Raw genomic sequence first — 17,234 nt, 5'->3', positions numbered from 1 at the left:
AAGGCCATCTGGGCAGCACGGCCCAGGAAGCACTGGGAGCAGGGAGCATCTTTGAGGGACTTGGGAAAGCAGCAGCATCTTTAAGTCTTCCTCAAGGGATAACATCTGGCAGGGATTCTGGGGGAAGGCTGATTGCTGATGCCCTATTTCAAACATCCAGATCCAGTATTTTGGGATCCTAATGAGTTTTCTGTGCAGTACTGTGTGTGTTTGGAACCGCAGTAGGAGGTGTGGAAGTCCAAATTTGTTCTCCTTAGTGCAAAGTCCATGGATTCTGCAAACTTTATAATAGGGAGGAATTTTTTTTATCACTTTCTTTAGGATTTCCAACCAAAGCACAGCATCTATTTTGGGTAATTGAGCATCTAATTTGAGTAGCTCTTCCAAGATGGTCTAATTTTTCCCCTCACAGATTGTAAAACAAAAGAGAAAATAAAAAGTATATGTTTTTATTTCAGATGCTTTAAAATTTGTTTCTGACACAGAGTGAGGGAGGAGGAGCCTCAACGGATTTACCATCCAAGGGAGATTTTGCTACATTCACCTCCCAATAATACATTGAATATTGTAATTTTTATTATCACATGCAATGTAAATATGCGGGGCCTCCAGCCTCCATAATTAAAGGGAACTTCTCAAGGCCACAGAAGATTATTTCACATTCATCCTGCTCAGCTGCAGGCTCTGGGTCAGTTTGGATCCGAAAGGAGAGGAAATTTTGAGCACTGACCCCTTGACTGTGCCAGTGCACAACCACTACCAAGAGCAAGGAGGGGAAGGTTGGCATGACTGCTCCCATGGAGTTAGTGTAGTAATTATGCAGGAATTGAGTGAAGTAAGAGGAAAACAGCAATTGTCTGTAGCAAAACTGCCAGTGGCCCTGCAGATCACGGGACTGGCACTTTTCTTCCTCATGTGCTCAATTAACGAGCTCAAGAAATGAGTTCCAGCTCTGGAGTTTCTGTGTCAGGGAATCTCCCCAAGAGGGACGTGCAGAGAGCAGGATTGGTTTCAGAGGTGGCATTACATGGGCTCAAAGATAATCCACAGGCTTTGAGGAGAACATGTGAAATGGTGTCACAAAAGCTTTCCCACAACTTGACATAAAGGACAGGGAGCTCAACAGCTGCTGCTCTGAAGGGAGAGAAGGAGCCCATTCAGAGCAGCACAATGGGGCTGGAAGGGCAGAGCCTGCAGGAGCTCCTTTAAACCTTACCTGGGCCTGCAGGAATGAGCTGCAGAGGGAGAGGATGTGCCCGTGTGCTCGGGGTGTGTGCTCACACTGCCAGACACGAGTGACCACACGTGTAGTGATGTACACATGAACACACATGTATTAATGGCAACACAAGCAGCATTTACTGCTGCAGGAAGAGCTCCCCAAACATCAGCCCTGACATTACTTGGCAGATGAATTGCTGGCAGATTTGGTTCAAGTTTTCCAACGGGAATCCCCAGTTCTGTTTATCAGGCACAAACAGTGACACTGTCAGCTCTTCCCACTGCAGACACCTCCTGAGCACCTCTGTGTGGAAACTGGCCCTGTGGAGAATAATGAGGAACCAGGAATTCGATTTCTCATAAGTTTGTGGGGATATAAATTTCTTCTGCAGCCAATCTTCCTTAGTGCATAGACTAAAAGAAAATAATTAGAGTAAAATGTGTTTTGTGGAGGAAGTGAGAAGCAGCACACGAGACTGAGCTGATCCCCAAACATCCTAAGACCCTTCTCCACATGTATTTATCTTACAGGTATATGGAAACAGAAACATAAAGTGCTTGTAACATCTTTAGAGTTTTCTAAAGGGCTGCATGAACAAAGACGAAACCAGAAAATGTTTTCAGTAACTGTGTGTACTTAAAATGAAATGTATTTATTTGCAGTACGCCAAAGCAGAAAAGCTGTTTTCTGTTTCCCATGGGCAAAGCTGGTGCCTGAGTCACCTGTGGGAGAACCATTCCTTTGGCTCACTGAGGAAACCAGGTGAGTGGATTTGAGGGATTTCTGCTCCTTCTCTCAGAGAGCTGGGAGCTGCTCATGTGTGTGTGTGCCTTGTCCCTGCTCCATGTGCCATATCCCTGCTCCATGTGCCATATCCCTGCTCCATGTGCCATGGCCCTGCTCCATGTGCCATGGCCCTGCTCCATGTGCCTTGTCCCTGCTCCATGTGCCATATCCCTGCTCCATGTGCCATATCCCTGCTCCATGTGCCATGGCCCTGCTCCATGTGCCTTGTCCCTGCTCCATGTGCCTTGTCCCTGCTCCATGTGCCATATCCCTGCTCCATGTGCCATATCCCTGCTCCATGTGCCATGGCCCTGCTCCATGTGCCTTGGCCCTGCTCCATGTGCCATATCCCTGCTCCATGTGCCATGGCCCTGCTCCAGTGTGTGCCTCGGTGCATTCCCAGGAGCAGTGCAGCCTTCCCGCCATCAGCAGCTGACCTCCTCCTCCTCCTCCTCCTCCTTCCTCCTGCCTGTGAACCCCCGGCCGCCCCTGGAATGCTATTGATCCATGGCATTAGTCAGCAGCCTTTCCCATTGAAGGGCAGCTCTTTCCCAGCTCCTGACACGTAACTCTGATCCCAGGCTTTCACGTAGCACACACTCCCCACCTGCTCATCTGGGAGAAGGTCATTATCCGCAGGCTATTCAGTGCCACTGGAGCATGCAAGAATAGCTGCTTCTCCCATTGTGCTTCCCCCCTCCCGGATTGGCTGCCGACTGTGGGAAACGCCACGGAGCCGCAGACCCACACACTCGCCCTGAGCTTGGGCAGTATAAATACCAGGCAGAGGCAGCTTCCAGCAGCACGTTTCTCCTGGAATCCACTCAGAGAGAGCTCCCTTCCCTTCTCAGGACAGATGGCTCCCAGCACCGTTTTCTTGGAGCCCGACAATCTGCTGACACCAAAGGAGAAAAACAAAGTAAGTCCCAGCACAGCCTGGGAATGCTCTCGGAGCATTGACACCAGCTGAGAACCTGCCCCACACGGCTTAGGAGCAGGGATGGGCACCAAACAACCCTGAGGGGTGACAGACAGAGGATCCTTTAATAACAGGTGTCTTTTCCTTTGCTTTTTACAGCTGAGGAAGCCGGTGGTGGAGAAAATGCGCCGGGACCGGATTAACAGCAGCATCGAGCAGCTGAAACTGCTCCTGGAGAAGGAGTTCCAGAGGCACCAGCCCAACTCCAAGCTGGAGAAAGCCGACATCCTGGAGATGACTGTCAGCTACCTGAAGCAGCAGAGCCAGCTGCAGATGAAGAGTGAGTACTGAATTTTGTTTCGTTCTCCATCTTACTGCAAATCTGTGACAGTTGTATTAATCCTGAGACACGAACAACTGCTTAAACTATTCTTTCTTCCCTCTCCCTCTCTTCCCTTCTCTAGCTGCAGGATCCTTCCATAAAAGCTCCCAGTTTGACTTCAGAGAGGGCTATTCCAGGTGCTTGCAAGAAGCTTTCCACTTCCTCTCTCTCCATAAAGTCCGAACTGAAACCCAGACCAAACTTTTAAGCCATTTCCAGAAGAGCCAGTCGGCTGCTCCGGAGCTCTCCTGCTGCCCTGGGAACACCAGCCCCCTGAAACAAGTGTCTCCAAAGGACACCTGCCCTCTCTGGAGGCCCTGGTAGTCGGGGAGTGCTCTCTGCAGGGACCTGTGACAGTCCAGAGGAAGGATCTGACTGCATCAGATAGTCCAGCTCTGATCCTCTCTACTGTAGGGAATTTTATTTCCCCTGTATTTCATTTATGTGTGAAAGAATGCCATACTTTTGACGTTTTTGGGATCCTTTGGCAAAAGTTGTGGTGTTCTGTTTGGTGTGGAAGCTGTGTAGGCACTGCTGCAGTGCTGCCCAGGCAGGGGCAACATCTTCAGAATGAAGGAGGGTGTTTGTAAATGTTACAGTTGTGATGGACAGCAGTTGCTGTAGGAGATGTTCTCTAATATTCCCTGTAACAACCACCAGCTTTGCTCTGGCTTGACGAGTGACTCGGGTTGGCTCACTCACTCCAGAGGAGAAATTTATTCCCTTTGCTCCATGCAGACTTGGTTAAAGTCCATTTCCCACTGTTTGCTTATCAATTGTGCAGCATCAAAAACGGGTTTGGTTTTAGTTTGGATTTCTCCCCCATGGCCCTTTCACTGTTCTGTATATCCAGTGGGAGGGATGACCAGGAGTTAGGAAACTATGTGGAATATTTCTACTCTTTGATGCTTTTTTCAATTTAGAAAAAGAGTATGTTCCTGCTTTATGTTAAAGAAAAGGTAGTAAGTAACAGGCTTGATTTGTCAATGTTATACATTCTGGGTGTAAGCTATGCTTTTTTAGCATTTTCATTATAATAATGATTTTTATCTGTATTGAGTAGTTGAATTCCTGGTGGATGGTGTTTCTCCCAGTGCTGGGACTGCCCTATGGCTCACGTGCATACTGTGTATGCGTCTCTGTGTGTGTAGAGAGCAATAAAATGCATTTGTGTGCAAGTTGTGTGTGGTTCTGTCCCTCTGAGGGATGTGCAGCTGCTCGCACCCCTGGGAAAGGTTAATGTCAGCCTTCTGAAGAAATGGTTATTTTCATGAAGCTCAAGGAACTCCCATTCGTGTCTACTCTGTATTCTCGTGAGTCCCCCCTCACCCCAAGGGGTGCTCCCAGATTCCCTCAGCTGAGTCCTGCTGAGCATTTCCCTGGTCAGGGCCCCTCCTGCCCACGCAAACCCCTCACCTGAGCAGGAGGGCCTCGCACCTGCCCAGCAGGTCTGCAGGCACCGACCTGCACCCTCCCTCCTTCCACACGAGTTTCTCACGATGAGCCCCCTAAGCTGGGGTTTGAGGGGTTGTTTGCCACGATTTGAGGGGCTCTTTTCGGGGTTTGAGGGGTTGGTTTTCCGGGGTTTGAGGGGTTTGAAGGGTTTGTACCACGACCAGAGGGGTTTGCTCCAGGTTTCGAGGGGTCTGTGGGTCAGGATTTGAGGCGTTTATGGGTCAGGATTTGAGGGGTTGGTTTGCCAGGATTTGAGGGGTTTGTACCACAGCTCGAGGGTTTTGTTCCAGGTTTTAGGGGGGCTGTGTGCCAGGATTTGAGGGGTTTGTTGCAGGTTTTAAGAGGTTTGTGTGCCAGGATTTGAGGGGTTTGCTCCAGGCTTTGAGGGCTGGGTCTGTTTGCCAGCTTTTGAAGTGTTTGTGCCAGGTTTTCAGGGGGTTGGTTTGCCACGATTTGAGGGGCTTGCTGCAGGTTTTGTCGCAATTTGAGGTATTTTACTGACTTTCGGTCCAGCTCCCTCCCTGCGGAACCCGCGATGCCACCGTCATGGGCGGCACGAGGGGGCGGCGGCTTCTCCCCTTCCGCCCGCTTCATGTCGACCTTTCGCTTTCGGTTTCTCCGGGCTGCCTGCGGGGACGGGTCCCGTCCCGCATGGGGCAGCGGCCCCGGGCCCCGGCGGCTGCGGGAGCGGGATCCCGGCCGGGACACCATGAGGCTGGTGAGGGGTCCGGGGACACCATGAGGCTGGTGAGGGGTCCGGGGACACCCTCCGGGAAACCGCCCGCGGGCCGGGGGTGACCCCGGGGGAGCCGCCTCACACCGGCCGGGCGGCCCCGGTTCTCGGGGGGTGACCGGGGATATCCTTGTGTTGCCCCGAGGTCCTCGCCATGGTGCTGATCACGCAGCTGGAGCGCTCGGATGCCGCGGGCTGTGAGCCGGGCGAGTACCCCAATGGCACCGAGTGCTGCCCCATGTGTGCTGCGGGTACGTACCGGGCTGCCTGCCCTGCCTGCCCTGCCTGCTCTCTCTGCTCAGCACCTCGGCTTGGGGTGGCTCCCTCTGCCTCAGGGACCGCAGGCTGACCTACATCAGTGGGCACTGGCCATGACCTGCCCCACCTCTGTGGCCATGGGCACCCACCTCAACGGGCAGTGGCTATGAGGTGACCCACCTCAGTGGACAGTGGTCATGGGGACCCGCCACCGCTGCCGTGCCTGCTGTGCCCTGACAGGAGCCAGGCAACCCATGGCTGTGAGCGTCACCCCAGGGTATCCTCTGCAGCCAGCACTCAGTCCTCACCCAGTGCCGGGCCCTGTCCCTTCCTTGGGAGCCTCCGGAGTGGCCGTAACAATCAATAATCTCTGCTGGGGTGGTTGGTAAAGTCACAGTTTCCAAGGACCTTCATTTTGTGCCCCAGTTTCTGTTTTGGGTTATGTCCTCGCTCTTAGGATATTTCTGAGGTCCTTAATAGTTCGTCTGTAGTATTTAGGTGTGGTTGGGTGCCAGTGTAGGTCCCTGACCACGTGAGCTTTGCTAACGGAGCTGCTTCTTTGGGGATGGTTTATGGTTTTTAGGATGGCGGGTTTTCAAGCACTGCACTGCCAGATCCAGCACAACGTGCATACCTTGTGTGGAGGGGACCTACACAGATCACCCCAATGGTTTAACACGCTGCAGGACATGCAAACTGTGTGATGAAGGTAAGGAGGATGCTCAAGAACCAGTTTAAATGGATTTTTCATGCCTTTCCATGGATACATTCTCCCTTCTCCTTTCTTGCCTCATTTGCTTGACAAATCAGTCAGTGTGAAGAACAGGCTCATGTCATTCTGCAGACATGAGAGTGCTATGAGCTGTGGGATGGAAGGGAAAAACTGACAGGGAGCTTCAGCTGGCACCACTGGAAGTTTGATCTCAGGTAATAGCCTCTCTAGATTATAGTGAGGTGTCTTGGAGTACTGGGAGAAGGTAGGCCTGGAAGAACTTCACTAGGACAGCTAATTTAAAAACATCTGAGCTGGGAGTATTTTGCTTTTGCTGTGCAACATTTATGACATGTAAATGTGAGCCAAGGTGCTGCCTGAGTGAGGAACAGGGCCTCTTTCCACATCCAGAGTTCTGGTGCTCTTCAGCAGTGCCTCAGGACAAGGCTAAATGTTGTCTTTTGCTTTGGGTTGTGTTTCCCCGTGTCAACACCGTGGCTCTGTGTGTGTGGATTTCTCTCAGGGGCCAACCTGGTGACAGCAGCAGCGTGTACCTACACGAAGAACACGGTGTGTGGCTGTCGGCCAGGCCACTTCTGCACCTCCTCTGGGCCTGAAGGCTGTGAGCTGTGCCAGCCCTACACTGTCTGTTTGCCTGGCACTATGGTCAAAGAATGGGGTAAGCCAGCAGGGCATCAGTGCCACCAGCAGCAGAGCTTCCCTAGGGAATGCCTCTGGAGTGTGGTGTGCTGTGGCCAAGAGCACTTTGTGCTTTTTGGTGGTGTGCAAAGGCAGAAGGGTGTGAGCTGCTGCGTGTGGGGAAGGGTCTCTGCAGTAATGGCTGGCTCACTTCCAAAGGCCATGCTGAACTGAACTGTCTTTAGGCAGAGGCTGAGGGGGAAATCCTGGGGGCTTCTTCCTTCTAGGTACAGCCACCAAGGACCACGTGTGTGAAGTCTGTCCTCCTGGCACCACTTCCACAGCCAACATGTCTGTGGCCTGCACACAATGGCCCAAGTAAGCAGTTGTGACTCCTTGTGGGTGAGTGGCTGTTCTCTAACAGCTGGCTCTGCATTTGGGTGTGTTCCAAACAGCAGTGTCCTCCCTGCAGTAAGGCGGTCAGTGTGGAATCCTGTTCCTGTGTCCCACTCTTTACTGGGAACAGCTCAACTCCTCTCTTTATAAACTCCTTACTATGACAGGTTTCAGACTCTGATCTGAACTTGTCAATGCAGAGGAGCCCCTTGGGCAGGTCTAGCAGAGCTGGATTTGCAGCCATGGAGAGCAGCAGCCTCCTGGTACTGGGGTTTCAGCTGGCACATCCCTTAGCTAGAGTAGAAGAGTTTGCTTCTGAGGAGAATCCTTTTGCAGTTAGAGGCATTAAAGCAAAGAGGTAAGAGTCAGGTGTCACCTGGATTAGCCAGCAAGTCAGCAAGAGCCTTGGGAATGGTGCTGGCTGTGGAGGTGTGATGTTAAAACCAGGGCAGCAGTTCCAGAGCAGGGTCTGCTGGCGGGTTGTATCATCACAATTATTTCTTTCCTCACATCAGACTTAAGGAGCAGGACTCTTACCCAGCAATCATAGCAATCATTGTCCTTGTTGTTGTGATTGTGGTGGCTGGTGCAGCTGCTCTCGCATATAATTGGCAGAGGAGGAAAAGGAAAAGTTACGCTCCACGTAAGTACAAAGTCTGACTGTGAAGGGGTAGTTTTGTGCCATTACTCTGAAGAAGGGTCTTGGATGTTCAGCTGAAAACTGAGCAGCCAGTCAGAGGAGGCTGTGAGGCAGCTGCAGTGTGTCTGTGTCACAGTTCACTGGTGTGAGGGGCCTCCCATGGGGCTGTGCCTGTGCCCAGAGTGACCCTCAGTGCTGCCCCCCTGCCTGGCACAGCGTGGGGAGGAAAGGGCATTAATAGGAAGTTGCCCTTCCTGCTTGTTGATGGGACTGTTTGCTTTCCTTTGCAGCGGTGCAGGAGTCCGAGGTGAGTATGTGTCTCCTTGCTTTCTCTTTGGGGGGAATGTGTGGAAGTGTGATTTGAGAGGGGCCCAGCAGTGGCTCTTGACCTTAAGGAATAAGCCCAGGTCTGTGTGGTAGTAGTGGAAGGAACAGGAATTGCTGATAAAAGCTGCTAAAACCTGACTGTTCATATTCTGTGTTTTCCTCTGACATGTCCTAAAGCATGAACAGCGTGGTCAGGCTTTGAGGTCCATGGAGGAGAAAGGGGCTCAAAAAACTGTTCCTGTGCAGGAAGTCGGTTCTGACCCTGAAGAAACCAAACCTGAATCAGAGAGTCTTGTTTCAGCCATAGCAGACAATGGGGATGGTTAAAAACAACCAAGCACAAACCCTTTTTTTCTGAAACTCTGTGAAGCAAAAGTCAGGTTGGAAATGAAAAGGCGAGTTTGCAAGGGTCATGAAATATCCCAGTGGCATCTTGTGCAACATCAAGTCCTGTACAAGCTGAGTGATCAAGGGAATGTCACGAGCGGCTGGAAATCTCTTCCCTTTTCCATCCCCTTCACGGAGCTATGGGCTGTGTGGAATGCCTACAGTTCCCTTTTTCTTCCCCCATGGACAACTGACACTTGGTACATATTAATAATTCTATTATTGGGGAAATATTCTATTCTATTATTGTTGGGGGGGGGAAATGGCTTTTTTTTCCCTTTTAAGCTTGCTTCATACATAACAGAGTTTTCAAAAGCATTTTGTCCACACTTTTGTTTTTTAACTGGGAAAATGAATTGTGCACAGCATGGCGCATCTAAGTTTTAATAAAGAAAGTTAGTATCCTATGTGACCACTGTGTTTTTAAATAAAGTTTTTACTAATGAGAACCCCTTCTCTCCAATACCAACGAATTTGGACTCGTCAAACCCGTCCCAGGGCAAGAAGAGGCGAGCTCAGACCTTCCTGTCACATGAGCAGCAGTTGTCCTTTGTCAGAGGAGCGTGGGCCCACCGAGGAGGGTTTGAATAATCCTGGCAACAGCTGGGTTTCATTGCTGCCTGTGCTTTTGGTAACCCAAACATCTGCTGGGGAACTGAGTGCAACTGGGCGAAGCAGTGGCAGTGCTGGGAGGACAGGAGGAGCTGTGAGCAGTCCCGGTGGGCTGGGACGCTTGGTTTTGGGTCAGGTAGTGCCAGTGAGGCCTCCCTGACATCTTCCTTCAGCCATGGGGTGTTTGCTGCTTAGTCCTGGGTGTGTGTGTGTGTGAGCAGGATTTTGTGGATAGAGTCAAAGGTGGCCCCTGAGGTGGGCTTTGATGGTTTGGTATGCCAGGATTTGAGGGTTTGTTTCATGATTCGAGGGTCTGGGTTTTTGCCAGGATTGGAAGTGTTTGCCAGGTTTGGAGGTGTTACTTTGCTGCAATTTGAGGTATTTTCCTGCCTTTGGGCCTAGGCCCTGCCAAAGCCTTCCCTGCGGTAGCGGGCCAGGAGAGCAGGGAATGGTGTGACCGTTACGGGCCCCCTGAGGGGACTGGAGACCCAGTTGCCCTGCCCTGCCCTTCCTGCAAGTCAGTGCCTTTCTCTTGGGCGTCAGGTGGGGCCAGAGCCCATCCCACCCTGTCCCACATGTGGCAGCAGCCGCGGGCGGCGGGGAGGCCTCTGAGATGGCGGCAGCAGCTTGGGCAGGGCCCCATCTGTCTGGTGAGTGGGGCCATGAGGGAACTGCCTTGGTGACCTGGATGCAGAACCCGGTTCTCGAGGGATAACCTGGTCCTTGTGTTGCCCCGAGGTCCTCACCATGGTGCTGATCACGCAGCTGGAGCACTCGGACACCACGGGCTGTGAGATGGGCGAGTACCCCAATGGCACCGAGTGCTGCCCCACATGTGCTGTGGGTATGTACCGGGGTGTCTGCCCTGCCTGCTCTGCCTGCACTGCCTGCTCTCTCTGCTCACCACCTCAGCATGGGGTGGCTCTTCAGCAGTGCATCAGGACAAGGCTAAATGTTGTCTTTTACTGTGGCTCTGTGTGTGTGTGGATTTCTCTCAGGGGCCAACCTGGTGACAGCAGCAGCGTGTACCTACACGAAGAACACGGTGTGTGGCTGTCGGCCAGGCCACTTCTGCAGCTCCCCTGGGCCTGAAGTCTGTGAGCTGTGCCAGCCCTACACTGTCTGTGTGCCTGGCACTATGGTCAAAGAATGGGGTAAGCCAGCAGGGCATCAGTGCCACCAGCAGCAGAGCTTCCCTAGGGAATGCCTCTGGAGTGTGGTGTGCTGTGGCCAAGAGCACTTTGTGCTTTTTGGTGGTGTGCAAAGGCAGAAGGGTGTGAGCTGCTGTGTGTGGGGAAGGGTCTCTGCAGTAATGGCTGGCTCACTTCCAAAGGCTACACTTTGGAAGCCTAAGGCTGCTCTCCTTCGGCAGAGGCTGAGGGGGAAATCCTGGGGGCTTCTTCCTTCTAGGTACAGCCACCAAGGACCATGTGTGTGAAGTCTGTCCTCCTGGCACCTTCTCTTCAGCCAACATGTCTGTGGCCTGCACACAATGGCCCAGGTAAGCAGCTGTGACTCCTTGTGAGTGAGTGGCTTTTCTCTAACAGCTGGCTCTGCATTTGGGTGTGTTCCAAACAGCAGTGTCCTCCCTGCAGTAAGGTGGCCAGTGTGGAACCCTGTTCCTGTGTCCCACTCTTTACTGGGAACAGCTCAATTCCTCTCTTTATAAACTCCTTACCATGACAGGTTTCAGGCTCTGATCTGAACTTGTCAGTGCAGAGGAGCCCCTTGGGCAGGTCTAGCAGAGCTGGATCTGCAGCCATGGAGAGCAGCAGCCTCCTGGTACTGGGGTTTCAGCTGGCACATCCCTTAGCTAGAGAAGAAGAGTTTGCTTCTGAGGAGAATCCTTTTGCAGTCAGAGGCATTTGAAGCAGAGGTAAGAGTCAGGTGCCACCTGGATTAGCCAGCAAGTCAACAAGAGCCTTGGGAATGGTGCTGGCTGTTCAGGTGTGATGTTAAAACCAGGGGAGCAGTTCCAGAGCAGGGTCTGCTGGCAGGTTGTAGTATCAAATTATTTCTTTTCTCACATCAGACTTAAGGAGCAGGACCCTTCCCCAGCTCTACCTGAGCCAGCAGTCATAGCAATCCTCGTCTCTGTCGTGATCGTGGTGGCTGTTGTTGCTGCCATCACACATACCTGTCAGAGGAGGAAAATGAGAAGTCGTGTGCCATGTAAGTACAGAGTGTGACTGTGAAGGGGTAGTTTTGTGCCATTACTCTGAAGAAGGGTCTTGGATGTTCAGCTGAAAACTGAGCAGCCAGTCAGAGGAGGCTGTGAGGCAGCTGCAGTGTGTCTGTGTCACAGTTCACCGGTGTGAGGGGCCTCCCATGGGGCTGTGCCTGTGCCCAGAGTGACCCTCAGTGCTGCCCCCCTGCCTGGCACAGCGTGGGGAGGAAAGGGCATTAATAGGAAGTTGCCCTTCCTGCTTGTTGATGGGACTGTTTGCTTTCCTTTGCAGCGGTGCAGGAGTCTGAGGTGAGTATGTGTCTCCTTGCTTTCTCTTTGGGGGGAATGTGTGGAAGTGTGATTTGAGAGGGGCCCAGCAGTGGCTCTTGACCTTAAGGAATAAGCCCAGGTCTGTGTGGTAGTAGTGGAAGGAGCAGGAATTGCTGATAAAAGCTGCTAAAACCTGACTGTTCATATTCTGTGTTTTCCTCTGACATGTCCTAAAGCATGAACAGCATGGTCAGGCTTTGAGGTCCATCGAATAGAAAGGGGCTCAAATAACTGTTCTTGTGCAGGAAGTCGGTGCTGACCCTGAAGAAACCAAGCCTGAATCGGAGAATCTTGTTTGACCCATGGCAGACAATGGGGATGGTTAAAAACAACCAAGCACTATACATTTTTTCTACATCTGCATGAATGACTGTCATCTTTCCTTCTCCCATGGGCAGCTGTCACTTGATACACACTGACTATTCCTTTATTGCTTGTTGTTGGGAAAAAGTGAGGGTTTTTCCATTTTAATCACTCCACATAACTCATACATAACAGAGTTTCCAAATGTATTTGGAAAAGATTTTTCCTTTTTAGGAGTAAAAAAGATATTGCTGAGAAAATGAATTGTGCACAGCATGGCGCATATATGTTTTAATAAAGAAAGTTAGTATCCTATGTGACCACTGTGTTTTTAAATAAAGTTTTTACTAATGAGAACCCCTTCTCTCCAATACCAACAAATTTGGAATTGTCAAAAACGTCCCAGGACAAGAAGAGGCGAGCTCAGACCTTCCTGTCACATGAGCAGCAGTTGTCCTTTGTCAGAGGAGCGTGGGCCCACCAAGGAGGGTTTGAATAATCCTGGCAACAGCTGGGTTTCATTGCTGCCTGTGCTTTTGGTAACCCAAACATCTGCTGGGGGGTCTGAGCGCAACTGGGCGAAGCAGTGGCAGTGCTGGGAGGACAGGAGGAGCTGTGAGCAGTCCCGGTGGGCTGGGACGCTTGGTTTTGGGTCAGGTAGTGCCAGTGAGGCCTCCCTGACATCTTCCTTCAGCCATGGGGTGTTTGCTGCTTAGTCCTGGGTGTGTGTGTGTGAGCAGGATTTTGTGGATAGAGTCAAAGGTGGCCCCCTTTGATGGTTTTGTATGCCAGGATTTGGGGGTTTGTTTCATGATTTGAGAGGCTATCTTGTTTGCCAGGAGGTTTGTTTGAGGGGTTTGGCAGGTTTGGAGGTGTTGCTTTGCTGCAATTTGAGGTATTTTCCTGCCTTTGGGCCTAGGCCCTGCCACAGCCTTCCCTGCGGTAGCGGGCCAGGAGAGAGGGAATGGTGTGACCGTTACGGGCCCCCTGAGGGGACTGGAGACCCAGTTGCCCTGCCCTGCCCTTCCTGCAAGTCAGTGCCTTTCTCTTGGGCGTCAGGTGGGGCCAGAGCCCATCCCACCCTGTCCCACATGTGGCAGCAGCCGCGGGCGGCGGGGAGGCCTCTGAGATGGCGGCAGCAGCTTGGGCAGGGCCCCATCTGTCTGGTGAGTGGGGCCATGAGGGAACCGCCTCGGTGGCCATGAGGGAACAGGCTCTGTGGCCATGAGGGAACTGCCTTGGTGGCCATGAGGGAACAGGCTCTGTGGCCATGAGGGAACAGGCTCTGTGGCCATGAGGGAACAGACTCTGTGGCCCGGAGGCAGAACCCTGTTCTCGAGGTATAACTCGGTCCTTGTGTTGCCCCGAGGTCCTCACCATGGTGCTGATCACGCAGCTGGAGCGGTCGGACACTGTGGGCTGTGAGATGGGCGAGTACCCCAATGGCACCAAATGCTGCCCCACGTGTGCTGTGGGTATGTACCAGGCTGTCTGCCCTGTCTTCTCCGCCCGCTCTGCCTGCTGTGCGTGCTCTGTCTGCTCTGTCTGCTCTGTCTGCTCAGCACCTCAGCTTGGGGTGGCTCCATCTGCCTCAGGGGCCATCGGGTGACCTATGCCAGTGGCCATGGGCAGTGGCTATGAGGTGACACACCTCAGTGGACAGCGACCATGTGGACCCACCACCGCTGCCGTGCCCACTGTGCCCTGACAAGAGCCAGGCAGCCCATGGCTGTGAGCGTCACCCCAGGGTATCCTCTGCAGCCAGCACTCAGCCCTCACCCAGTGCCGGGCCCTGTCCCTTCCTTGGGAGCCCCCAGAGTGGCCGTAACAATCAGCAGAGTCTGTAGGATGTACACATCCAAAACTCTGGTGCTCTTGAGCAGTGCATCAGAACAAGGCTAAATGTTGTCTTTTGCTTTGGGTTGTGTTTCCCTGTGTCAACACTGTGGCTCTGTGTGTGTGGATTTTTCTCAGGGGCCAACCTGGTGACAGCAGCAGCGTGTACCTACACGAAGAGTGCAGCATGTGGCTGTCGGCCAGGCCACTTCTGCAGCTTCCCTGGGCCTGAAGTCTGTGCAGTGTGCCAGCCCTACACTGTCTGTTTGCCTGGCACTGTGGTCAAAGAATGGGGTAAGCCAGCAGGGCATCAGTGCCACCAGCAGCAGAGTTTCCCTAGGGAATGCCTCTGGAGTGTGGTGTGCTGTGGCCAAGAGCACTTTGTGCTTTTTGGTGGTGTGCAAAGGCAGAAGGGTGTGAGCTGCTGTGTGTGGGGAAGGGTCTCTGCAGTAATGGCTGGCTCACTTCCAAAGGCCACACTTTGGAAGCCTAAGGCTGCTCTCCTTAGGCCGAGGCTGAGGGGCAAATCCTGGGGGCTTCTTCCTTCTAGGTACAGCCACCAAGGACCATGTGTGTGAAGTCTGTCCTCCTGGCACCTTCTCTTCAGCCAACATGTCTGTGGCCTGCACACCAGGGCCCAGGTAAGCAGCTGTGACTCCTTGTGGGTGAGTGGCTGTTCTCTAACAGCTGGCTCTGCATTTGGGTGTGTTCCAAACAGCAGTGTCCTCCCTGCAGTAAGGTGGTCAGTGTGGAATCCTGTTCCTGTGTCTCACTCTTTGTTGGGAACAGCTCAACTCCTCTCTTTATAAACTCCTTACTATGACAGGTTTCAGGCTCTGATCTGAACTTGTCAGTGCAGAGGAGCCCCTTGGGCAGGTCTAGCAGAGCTGGATCTGTAGCCATGGAGAGCAGCAGCCTCCTGGTACTGGGGTTTCAGCTGGCACATCCCTTAGCTAGAGTAGAAGAGTTTGCTTCTGAGGAGAATCCTTTTGCAGTTAGAGGCATTTGAAGCAAAGAGGTAAGAATCAGGTGCCACCTGGATTAGCCAGCAAGTCAGCAAGAGCCTTGGGAATGGTGCTGGCTGTGGAGGTGTGATGTTAAAACCAGGGCAGCAGTTCCAGAGCAGGGTCTGCTGGCGGGTTGTATCATCACAATTATTTCTTTCCTCACATCAGACGTAAGAAGCAGGACCTGCTCATATTCACCGCAATCCTTGTCTGTGTTATGGTGGTGTTGACTGCTGCTGCTGCCTTCATGGAAGCCTGTCAACGGCTTCGAAGGAAAATGAGAAGTCGTGTGCCATGTAAGTACAAGGAGTGTGACTGTGAAGGGGTAGTTTTGTACCATTACTCTGAAGAAGGGTCTTGGATGTTCAGCTGAAAACTGAGCAGCCAGTCAGAGGAGGTTGTGAGGCAGCTGCAGTGTGTCTGTGTCACAGTTCACCATGTGAGGGGCCTCCCATGGGGCTGTGCCTGTGCCCAGAGTGACCCTCAGTGCTGCCCCCCTGCCTGGCACAGTGTGGGTAGGAAAGGGCATTAGTAGGAAGTTGCCCTTCCTGGTTGTTGATGGGACTGTTTGCTTTCCTTTGCAGCTGTGCAGGAGTCCGAGGTGAGTATGTGTCTCCTTGCTTTCTCTTTGTGGGGAATGTGTGGAAGTGTGATTTGAGAGGGGCCCAGCAGTGGCTCTTGGCCTTAAGGAATAAGCCCAAGTCTGTGTGGTAGTAGTGGAAGAAAGAGGAATTGCTGATAAAAGCTGCTAAAGCCTAACTGTGTTCATACTCTGTGTTTTCCTATGACATGTCTTAAAGCTTTAACAGCGTGGTCAGGCTTTGAGGTTCATCGAGGAGAAAGGGGCTCAAACAACTGTTCCTGTGCAAGAAGTTGGTGCTGACCCTGAAGAAACCAAGCCTGAATCAGAGTCTTGTTTGACCCATGGCAGACAATGGGGATGGTTAAAAACAACCAAGCACAAACCCTTTTTTCCTAAAACTTTGTGAAGGGAAAGTCAGTTTAGAAATTCTTTTGTGTCTGCTGAGAACTGCTTTTACTTTTGGTGGTCAAATAAGAGACCAGTCAAGAAGACAGTTCTGACATTTCCTTCTGAAAACTCCAGGAGCACCCAGCAAATCCACTACTGGTTTTGTGTTTGCTGGTTTGTGGCTGGTCTGACTGTGTCATGATGATCAGTAAAGGGAGGAACTGCGGAAGTACAAATCTTTTTTCCTGACCTTTTTTGTCTTTGGTAAGTTCTTTAGTAGCTGGTTAATGTTTCATTAACATTGGATATTTTCCAACATTTCCAACTGTAGAAACTGGTAATTGTTAACTCCTTCTTGTCTCTCTGCAACGCCTGTGCATGAAGGGTCCATTGTAAATAAAAAAAGCTTTTTGAGCAAACCTTTAAGATAAAACCACATCCCCAAGTGGAGAAAGTTCAGAGAACAATGACAGGGCATCTTCAGCCATCTCTGTACTACAACCAACCTTCTGCTAAGTTGTGTTTTAGGGGTTTTTTTATTGTCTAATGACTTGTCTTGTTGCTGAAGGCCCTCTTTTTCATCCTGCTGCTGCACCTGCACCTCTGTGACCTGTGGCTTTTACAGACTGTGTCGTTTTTGAATTGTTAATAAAGTGATAATAAATTTACTGAGGTAAATAAACAGCTGTGAAAACAGGTGAAGATCTTGAGGAGGGAAAGGAGTTCAATATTGCTGTTGTTCACTAAGTTTGTCATTAGGAGGAGGGATTTATTAGTGTTGAGGCAGCAATTGCTCCAAAGATGTTTTTGCAAAGAAATATCTGTCCTCTAGCCCCGTAATTACGTGACTTTCAGTGACTTCACTTGCAGGCAGAAGCTGCTGTAGGTGAGCTGTGAGCTCTGCACAGCCAGGTAAGGAGGTGCAGCACCAACCAGGGCCACCCATCTACCAGCTAGAAATGAAATATTTGGGTGCTGCCACAGCAGGGTGTTTAATGTCTGCACCAAGTGAGTGTTCCACGGAGCCTGAAAAGAACTCCTCCGTTGGATGTGTCTTTTGGTGTGTTTTGGAAGCCGGGTATGTCGCCAGGTGGCAGCATGGGAGAAGGAAAGGCTTGATGTTCCTCGTTCTGGAAACCACCGGGATCGTCCT

The 17,234-nt window shown here is 51.7% G+C and overlaps 3 protein-coding genes across 3 annotated transcripts; all 3 read left to right on the top strand.

Annotated features, from left to right (window-relative positions):
- The first annotated feature begins 2,864 nt into the window (after nt 1-2,864).
- Nucleotides 2,865-4,487, top strand: LOC103762033 (transcription factor HES-5). Its single transcript, XM_008928673.3, has 3 exons — nt 2,865-2,927; nt 3,087-3,267; nt 3,392-4,487. The coding sequence occupies exons 1-3, from the start codon at nt 2,865-2,867 to the stop codon at nt 3,631-3,633; spliced, it is 486 nt and encodes a 161-aa protein (XP_008926921.1). The 3' UTR covers nt 3,634-4,487.
- An 869-nt stretch (nt 4,488-5,356) lies between these two features.
- Nucleotides 5,357-16,012, top strand: LOC103762117 (tumor necrosis factor receptor superfamily member 14). The gene is given in 10 exon segments (XM_029962457.1): nt 5,357-5,389; nt 5,391-5,436; nt 5,439-5,482; nt 5,643-5,748; nt 6,339-6,464; nt 6,991-7,146; nt 7,394-7,484; nt 8,018-8,145; nt 8,433-8,449; nt 15,912-16,012. Coding segments are annotated over 10 exon segments (753 nt in total). The 3' UTR covers nt 15,918-16,012.
- Nucleotides 10,112-15,378, top strand: LOC108640852 (tumor necrosis factor receptor superfamily member 14-like). Its single transcript, XM_029962458.1, has 8 exons — nt 10,112-10,312; nt 10,467-10,622; nt 10,879-10,969; nt 11,501-11,640; nt 11,928-11,944; nt 12,675-12,807; nt 14,655-14,745; nt 15,280-15,378. The coding sequence occupies exons 1-6, from the start codon at nt 10,216-10,218 to the stop codon at nt 12,765-12,767; spliced, it is 594 nt and encodes a 197-aa protein (XP_029818318.1). The 5' UTR covers nt 10,112-10,215; the 3' UTR covers nt 12,768-12,807; nt 14,655-14,745; nt 15,280-15,378.
- Nucleotides 16,013-17,234: the final 1,222 nt, after the last annotated feature.

The sequence above is a fragment of the Manacus vitellinus genome, unplaced genomic scaffold (genome assembly GCF_001715985.3).
Source record: "Manacus vitellinus isolate BGI_N305 unplaced genomic scaffold, ASM171598v3 scaffold_46_pilon, whole genome shotgun sequence".
NCBI lineage: Eukaryota > Metazoa > Chordata > Aves > Passeriformes > Pipridae > Manacus > Manacus vitellinus.
Note: the sequence above shows the minus strand (reverse complement) of the source record. Positions and strands in the feature narration are given on the sequence as shown.